The 8,751-nt window shown below is 40.0% G+C and overlaps 1 protein-coding gene across 1 annotated transcript; it reads left to right on the top strand.

Moving 5' to 3' along the window:
- Positions 1-845: 845 nt before the first annotated feature.
- On the top strand, positions 846-5,205 carry rgs2 (regulator of G protein signaling 2). Its single transcript, XM_023281165.3, has 5 exons — positions 846-3,118; positions 3,228-3,317; positions 3,703-3,764; positions 3,976-4,142; positions 4,268-5,205. Exons 1-5 carry the CDS (start codon positions 3,024-3,026, stop codon positions 4,460-4,462), a joined length of 609 nt encoding a protein of 202 aa, XP_023136933.1. The 5' UTR covers positions 846-3,023; the 3' UTR covers positions 4,463-5,205.
- Positions 5,206-8,751: the final 3,546 nt, after the last annotated feature.

Consider the following 8,751-nt stretch of genomic DNA (forward strand, 5'->3'; position numbering starts at 1 on the left):
TTATGGGTACTTTTCCCTTCAAAAGTCACACAGACAAATTGTACCTCCTTTACTGGAATGACAAATGTTGTGACCGCAGATTTGAATACAAACAAGTGGATGGAAAGAGGGCAGAGTGGGTGCCAAGTGAAAGTGCTGTGGGTTACTCATCGACTGTGCATGGAAACTGGACTTGCAGGTTTGGCCAGTGATCATTTGATTCATCTGACATCCTGCTGCTACAACCAAGGAAAAAAAAACAAAACTTTGTACTTTTGTATATACAAAAACATGAAGGTCTGTACGTGACTTCCGGCATGTTAAACTGACTACCTGAGCTTTGGTCAGTGTGAATGGATAAGTATTGTAGCCATGAAGACACTACTGACAGTTTATTTAATGAGCTCCTACAAAGCTGGTATAGAATCTGGATTAATTTTCATCATATTAGTTCCCTATACAGACAGTGTTCTTTATTTGTAGGACTATTTAATCTAGTATATGTCAGTACATAGAGCTAGGTTCATTAATCATTTTTTTTACATTACAAATAGCTTAAATGTAGGCTGCAGTGGCTTGGTGATTAGCACTATCATCTCACAGCTAGAAGATCCCCTGCCTTCACCCTAAGTCAACTGGGACAGACTCCACGACCCTGATGAGAATTAAGCGGTGTATAGATAATGGACGGATAGTCTAAATGTTAAGTCGGATGGTGTTACATTTACCAATAAACCATGACGAATCATGCAATTTTGCAGGTCTGTGGAGCTTGTTAGCATCTTCTTACTCTTTGTTTTTTTTCTGAGCTCAAATTAATTTAGATTTCTTGTGGCGCACAGCTACTTTGAAAACACCAAAAAAGACAGAAACAAAAGTGAAGAAAAAGCTAAGTTTGCGCTACCTTTTGTGCACACAACAGCAGAGAAAGTTAGCAATGACTAGCTAGCAAAAAAAAAGCTAGCAGCTAAAGAGCTACATGTCTTTCAAGATGGTGACAGACCCAAACAGCTAAAAGGTGAATGTACATTCATCACCAATGACTGTATACAGAGATGTATCTTAAGTCAGCCTTCATTCTGACAGCTTCCAGGGGGCAACTTATGTGATTGTAAAAAGGAGCCAGATTGTATAAAAATCTATGAGAACATGGCCCTACTTCTCCCCTGATTTGTCACCTCAGTAAACATTTTTGGCATATGTTCATGGTCTCAATTGCTACTTTCAAGAGTTTCAGAATACTGCATGGTTTACATTTTATATATCATGTAAAGTAAAATAAAAAAAAGATGATTAAAGCAGGGCATGTGTTCTATGAGTTCTCAGATCACTTTGTTGTTATGTCCAGTTTCAAAGAACCATGATAGCAACAGCAAGATTTCAAACTCTGCTTTTATTTTGTGAATATTAATGGTTAAAATACATACTCAAATGCTAAAAAATGTTAATATTGCTCAACTTTAGCAATCATTTGTCCAAAGTATATATTTTCAGCTAAAACATCAGTGCTGACGGACAGCCAAAGTTTTAAACTGAGTTAGCCACAGTTTAAGGTGTCGTAAGTGTTAACAGGATGCATCACAACTGGAATATTTCATACAAGGAGCTGAACTTAGAAACATCAGAAAATGTACAAAGGTTCAGGCCACTTTGCACTTGCAGTGGAAAATGATCTGTAGTTATATAAGTTTTATTGGGATCACAACTGGAAGAATTCAGACAAGAAACTGAAAGTGCACTGAGCTGATCAGTATCATGTTGTACAATCTCCTTTTTCGTCATTCAGCTGACTAGCAGCAGTCTGTCACATTAATGCAGGTGCATGAGACAGCCTTGATAACCTGACGCTTCGCGTTACGGCTGCTGATGCCTTCATGCTAGCACAGTTGCTTCAGTAGCTCCCCTCCAACCTCCTCCTATGGCGTTGAAGTTTTTGGCAGTGTTCCCTTTAATAAGATCTTCTGTTTGTGTGTGTGTTTGTTGAAGGAGGATCGGTTCCCCTAGCAGCACCTCGCAGCTGCTCAGATTCTTCTGAGAGATCCCTCAAAAAGGCTTATCCACTAAATCTAACTGTATCAGCCTTTGCTATAAATGGTCAATTCTTTAACTGGAGGGTCTCTGACTGACTGAACCATGTTTCCAGTGAAGCAGATTCTAAGTACTCTTTGATATATGCCTATTTATTGCTCTTAAAACAAGTCATCTGTAACCCTTTTCAACCTATAAAACCACACTGGAAGTAACCACCAAAGGCAAACAGGTTGACTCCATTAAAGCTTTTAATAAACTAAATATGCGAGGAATGTACAACTGCTTTTTTAAAACACCCTACCTACAGAGGTAAGAGGATATTACATCATCGCCTTTGTACCAACCTGTCATATCTCAACATGCCATCACGGCAAAAGTCATGATGCTTCATGGCTCCACACCTAGCATGAGTAATCCACTGAGCATGAACACTGCAGCTAGTGTTTGAAATGCAGTGAATCAGGTGTACATGACGGTGTTTGCACTGTAAGAGACAGTCACTCCTAGCAACAGGAAAAGCACATTTCATGGTTAAACACGATGGGTCTGTTTTGTGTTTTTGCATCTCATTCATTTACAAATCTCCTTTGTTTTTGTAAAAATTTAATGTGTCTGGATGCACAACACAGCTGCAGTTTTGCAAAATGCCCTCAAACACGTCAAAAAAAAAAGAAAAAAAGACGAGGGGGGGGAGTAAAGTCCCAACGCCACTGTATTTGAAGGATGAGGGAGTTCAGTGTGCCATGCACGTCACATCTTGACCTTACGTTTATAAATGGAAACCCACAGGATATTAGGCATATGGAGGGAATGTTTATGCAATGACAGCCTATCCCTGCCTCGGGTCCTGAGAGTCATACCAGGGCAGATCGCTGTTTACACAGCAAGAGCCAATGATGTTAAAGACCTGTCATTCTAGGCCCGCCTCCCGCCTGCAACACTCTGGATAGTGGCTGGAGAGAACTATAAAGTCATCTGACAAGCCAAGAGGGAGAAGCAGAGGAAAGTGAACCATGAGAGGAAACCTTACTAGTGTGTCATCCCAAAACATGGCGTTTAGCGACTGCATGAAACCCACCGAGCTGCCCGCAGACAAGAAGGGGATAAAGTATGTTCATGTGGCATTTAATGGCGACGTTCCTGATCATGATGACTTTATAAAGGAACTGAATTTCCATAAAACACTGATAAGTGAACTCTCTTTTTTTTCACAACAGCAGGAAAAACTGGAGAAACAGAATACGATTTCTCCTGAAGTCAAACTCTTCTCAGTCCATACTGCATCTGATGAGAAACAGACTGTACAGGTAAGATCTTTTTATTGTGTTTTCTGTGCAGCATCACATTTTCACACATAGAAATTTTGTGTGTGCTTCATGCCATCTTCAGTTTGCATTATCTACGTGTATAATTATTTATTTCAGTGATGTTTTAGACACATTTTGCATGTTTGCATGTATTGTTGCATGACTACATGATTATTTTATGCCTTAAAAATTACTTTAATTGTAAAAGGAAAAAGAAACATGAGAAATTATTTTTGCAGTCACATAAATGCATTAATTAGCAGCATGTTTCTGCAGTGTAGTACTGTTATTAAATGATGATAACTTGAGGAATTTACTGGGACATTTTACAAAAGTTGCTTTTACTCTAATTATGTCTCACATGGGCTCTGTTCTGTCCCCTCAGGCCGAGTGCTGATGACGTGAACCAATGGGCGCAGTCACTTGACAGACTGCTCAGTCATAAATGTAAGCATCATTCACTCCTCTATTGGTGCATTGTTGCATAAAAGAGTCTCAAAGGTCACACTGTAACTGTGAGTTGAACGAGAGCGCTTTATTGGCCTCAATAAAACAAAGCCTGTAATAGCTTTGCACTTGCTTTACATTAACAGGCAAACAGCCAGTGGATGTCACCAGCCTCGTCTCAAACACTTCTCCCTCTCTCTCCCTCCCACAGATGGAAAAGCTGCCTTTTATATCTTCCTGAAGTCCGAGTTCTGCGAAGAGAACATTGAGTTTTGGACAGCCTGTGAGGATTTCAAGACACTCACGTCGCACAAAGATCTGGTGTCAAAGGCCAACAACATTTATGAGGAGTTTATTAAAAATGAAGCTCCCAAAGAGGTAACAGATGCCTTTATAGAATATGTAAATCCAAATAAACGGATTGTTTGATTAGCTCCCCAAGCTGATTTTAAATCTAATAAATAGACATAAGATTCATTGTGGATGTTTCTCTTTGGTCACAGATAAACCTGGATTACCACACCAAAAATGCCATCGTCCAGAACCTCCATGAGCCCACTGAAACTAGCTTCCTGGCCGCTCAGAGGAAAGTGTACAGCCTGATGGAGAATAACTCATACCCCAGATTTATCCACTCCGACCTCTACAGAGAACTGTGTGCAGCTGCCAGGGGAGAGGGCAAGCACATTAAGTCCTAGTCAAACCAGACGCCCGCTCCTGAAGTCATTTGTTTACTGCTGTGACTGTGAATAGACTGCAGATAATGTTCATTCCAGACACCGCCTCAGTATAATAGACCCAAAAGCAAATTCAGAGCATAAACATCAGCAGAGGGTGTGGAAAATGCAAAAAATTTAAACTATTTTTAGTCGATCCTGCTGAGAGCTTTCAACAAGGAAGCTGGGATGATTGGGATGGATTGCTGTGTGGTGCTACTGGTGGTACAGAGACCACTGCTACCAGATGGGATTATGGTTAGATTTTCATCACTGGAGCATTACCTGCACTTTCTTTATTACACTATCAGTTTTTGAGCAGTGATGCAATTCAAGAAAATGCTGTTATAAAGCCACTGCATTCAAAGCTTCGAGTCTGTGAAACTGTGCATCATTTGCCTCACATTAAACCGACAGTGCTGTCAGAATGTATTTTCTGTGATGATATCCACTTGAAGACTCTGGACTAGAGTCATTCACACTTCCTATGTAGCCCTAGCCTTTATTTTCCTGCTGTGTGTGCAGCAGTTTTACACACAAAAGTGCAACTTTAATTTATTTAATGACACCCACAGTTTCCACTGATGGCTGCATTTGGCCTGAAACTACTGTGACAATGTTGTACACTGTAAACATGTTGATATTGCTTGATGTGTTTAAATGTTAATGTAAGCTTGGCGCAGCTGGACTGCTTTTGAAATAAAATGTATTCTTCGATGCTGAAATGTCTCATATTTTTTTACACACTCAGTGCAAACATTTAAGATTTCTTGGGAGACATTATACTCTACCACTTAAAGGCTTTCAGAGGTTCCATCCTCATCTAACTATGTCTCTGTTCACTGTTAATAATAATGTCAATAATCAGATTAATTTATTCAAACTTTTTGGCTACTCAGGGGAAATAAGATATAAACACTAAATCAATATTATATGAAAACATTGCACGATTATAATAATATGCTACATGAACACAATAAAATGAATACATAATGCTGTACACCCACTTTATTAGGTACACCTTGCTAGTAAAAGGTAGGACCCCCTTTCACCTCAGAACTGCCTTAATTCTTCATGGGTTAAAAACATTCCTAAGAGATTTCAGTCCATATTGACATGAATGCACCACACAGTTGCTGCAGATCTGTCAGCTGAACATCCATGATCCCAATCTCCCATTCGCAAACGAAATGCTACACTGTTTAACACTATTGTATGATTAAAAATAGTAAAAATTTGATTTTATAGTAGCTTTAAACATCACTGTAGTACCTAATTTCCTGTTAAAGATACATGGCTCTATTAGTGACTATTTTACTGCTTTGAATGTGTTTTCTTGTGACGCCAAAAACCTAAAATAGCTAACCAGTAAGATATATGTCACACACTTTATGTGTTTGGTTTAACAAACAAGTCAAGACATTCTACACGGATGTATTTTTAGAAACCGTGTGCAGAATGTTCAGTTGCAAAACAACATTTCTCATCTTTTTGGAACATTACATTCCTCTTAGTGCAAGTTCCCGCACTGTAACAATGGTCCCAATGTTTAAAGTTTGAAGTGCAGAAGCGGCGAGAACACCGTGAGTGACAGCAGGGAGAGTGCTGCGCTGTCTGCTGTGTGCTCTCCCATACAGAGGCTGTGAACTCACCGTGGAGGCTGACAGTGGCCAGACACCCGGACGCTGCTCCTGACAGGCCCTTTGCTCTCCTCAGACCTGTGGCCTGCTGTCCGAGTGTGATGACGTCATCTTTTACAGCAGCATCTCTCCACAGCCATATGCTCTGCTGGCCCACAGGTTAGAGGATTAGACTTGAGGTCTGGAAACGACTGCTTTAAACCCCTCAATGGCTTTAAAGCATGTGTTTTTAACTCTATTGATTAACCCCATGAGCCCTCTACTATTCTAAGAGTAATTTCACTGCTTTTACTTTTGAGGTCTTATCTTGGTCATTATAAGGGATAGCCATTGTTTTATGTACCTTGTTTTTTTTCAGAACAATTTATGTAGATTTTCCACCATTTGGTATGTATACGTACAAAAGTTTGGGGTCATCCAGACAATTTCATGTTTTCCATGAAAGCCCACACTTTTTATTCATGTGCTCACATAATTGCACAAGGGTTTTCTAATCATCAATTAGCCTTTCAACACCGTTAGCTAACACAATGTAGCATTAGAACACAGGAGTGATGGTTGCTGGAAATGTTCCTTTGTACCTCTATGTAGATATTCCATTAAAAATCAGTCATTTCCAGCTAGAATAGTCATTTACCACATTAACAATATCTAGACTGTATTTCTGGTTAATTCAATGTTATTGTCATTGAAAAAAATGCTTTTCTTTAAAAAAATAAGGACATTTCTAAGTGACCCCAAACTTACAAACAGTAGTGTATATAATACTTCCAGATTATTTAAATTCGTGTAAATTATTAAATTTTGGTGTGGATTGTCTTGGTTCTGAGAATATTAGATGAATGATGGTGCAACTGAATGACTTAGAAATTAGGAAAAACACATGCTTTGTGCGGAATGGAAATAAATGTCATTTTTAACTGACTTACAGTAGTTTACTTGCATAGGCGAATGTTCGCCACCAACAACTGTCATCTGAATACTTTGACATGTGGTGGGCCTATGTACTGAACAGTGAGTGATGTAACTTATTCAGCCGAGAAGCAGGAGTGTGGAGATGGGTGCAGAAATGAGTAGACGGAATTAGTAGATATCACTTTGCAGAAGTTTGAGGTCTCCATAAAGTTATTACTTCGTAATGTAGAAATATGCCCATCCATCCATCCATCATCTATACACTGCTTATTCCTCATTAGAGTTGGGGGGGGGGGGGGGGGGGGGGGGGGGGGGGAGTCTATCCCAGCTGATTTAGAATGAACGTAGGGGACACCCTGGACAGGTCACCAGTCTATCACAGTGATACATATGAAGACAAACAAGCACACTCACATTCTCATCTACAGACAATTTAGAGTTACCAGTTAACCTCATCATGTTATTGGACTGTGGGAGGAAGCCCACACATGCACAGGGAGAACTTGCAAACTCCATGCAGAAAGATCCCCGGTCCAGGCCAGGATGCAAATCGGGGATCTTCTAGCTGTGAGCAATGTTCCCTGTAATTTTTCATGAGTCTGAGCAAACACACAAACTCCCTGAGCGTTCCTTGGACCACTGTGAGCAACATCAGACGTGTGCACTGTGGTCACACCAGCATCACATCCATTCAAGTTACATGGTTCATTAAAAGAATCAAATTACAGCATTTACATTTCTGTTAAAACACTTTGTCAACAGGAGCCAGTTGAAGGCTGCAGTGATTTTAGTGACACTACAATGTATAAGAGTGAAGTTATTGAATATTTGTCTCTCTTTACTGTTGCAGCGGTTTTGCAAATTGCAGACGGACCCTGTTCACTCCATAGACACCAATGTTATTCCTGTAGCTTGAAAGACAGCTACTTTTGATAAAACTGGGCTTGTAGCACATTGTCTGCCTTGCAACAATGGGAAAGAGGCACCGTTTATGTTTTGACAACCTATATCTAATGAGTTATTGATGCTGGAAGTCCGAATCTGTGAATATCTTTCCAACTTCACTGAACTTGGGGCCACTACCACCTAAGGAGTGATATATTTTATTTTGAAAAAAGCATTTAGCCATACTTAAAGCTTTAAGTGCTTTATTAACACGGAACTAAAAATTTCGTATTGTTTTTGTCAAGTCAAACTGGGAGAAGCTGAAACCTCATAGAAAGAAGAAGCATTCACATAGGTGCTACACTCAGCTGGGACGGAACCAATCTCCGGCTGCAGGTTTGCTACCTGCAGCATAAAAAGGGACACACGCAGCACTGAGGAGGAACGGAGAATGAATGACCTCGCTTAAACAAAGTGGCTGTGAGGATCTGCGGCAAACTGACTGTGCAGGACTGCTTCATCTACGAAAATCCGGTAGCAGCCGCTAAGAGCAGAACCATGAAAGATCTAGGAGACTATTTAACCTGCCGATGTTAGCCGCTGCAAAACGTGTTAGCATTAGCATTAGCCACGGAGATCGCGTCAGCCACGAGCGGCTGGTTGTTAATTGTCTTATATCTGTATGCCATTTATTGCTGTGTGTTTGTAATTGCTCAGTTGAAAATAAGATTGCAGGCTAATTGGTGCTAATTAGAGGTTTTCCAGCTAAGGTTAAAAAACCAGTTAATTCATTCTGTTTGTAATGGTGGGTTTGTACTATGCACTTTATTC

The sequence above is a fragment of the Amphiprion ocellaris genome, chromosome 2, assembly GCF_022539595.1.
Source record: "Amphiprion ocellaris isolate individual 3 ecotype Okinawa chromosome 2, ASM2253959v1, whole genome shotgun sequence".
Classification (NCBI taxonomy): Eukaryota; Metazoa; Chordata; class Actinopteri; family Pomacentridae; genus Amphiprion; species Amphiprion ocellaris.

What these genes read in the sequence shown, in the direction of transcription:
- rgs2 (XM_023281165.3), top strand. Translation starts at nt 3,024, where the DNA reads ATGAGAGGAAACCTTACTAGTGTGTCATCCCAAAACATGGCGTTTAGC. An exon ending in ATGAGAAACAGACTGTACAG is followed by an intron (nt 3,318 to 3,702) that starts GTAAGATCTTTT and finishes CTGTCCCCTCAG; the next exon opens with GCCGAGTGCTGATGACGTGA. An exon ending in CAGACTGCTCAGTCATAAAT is followed by an intron (nt 3,765 to 3,975) that starts GTAAGCATCATT and finishes TCCCTCCCACAG; the next exon opens with ATGGAAAAGCTGCCTTTTAT.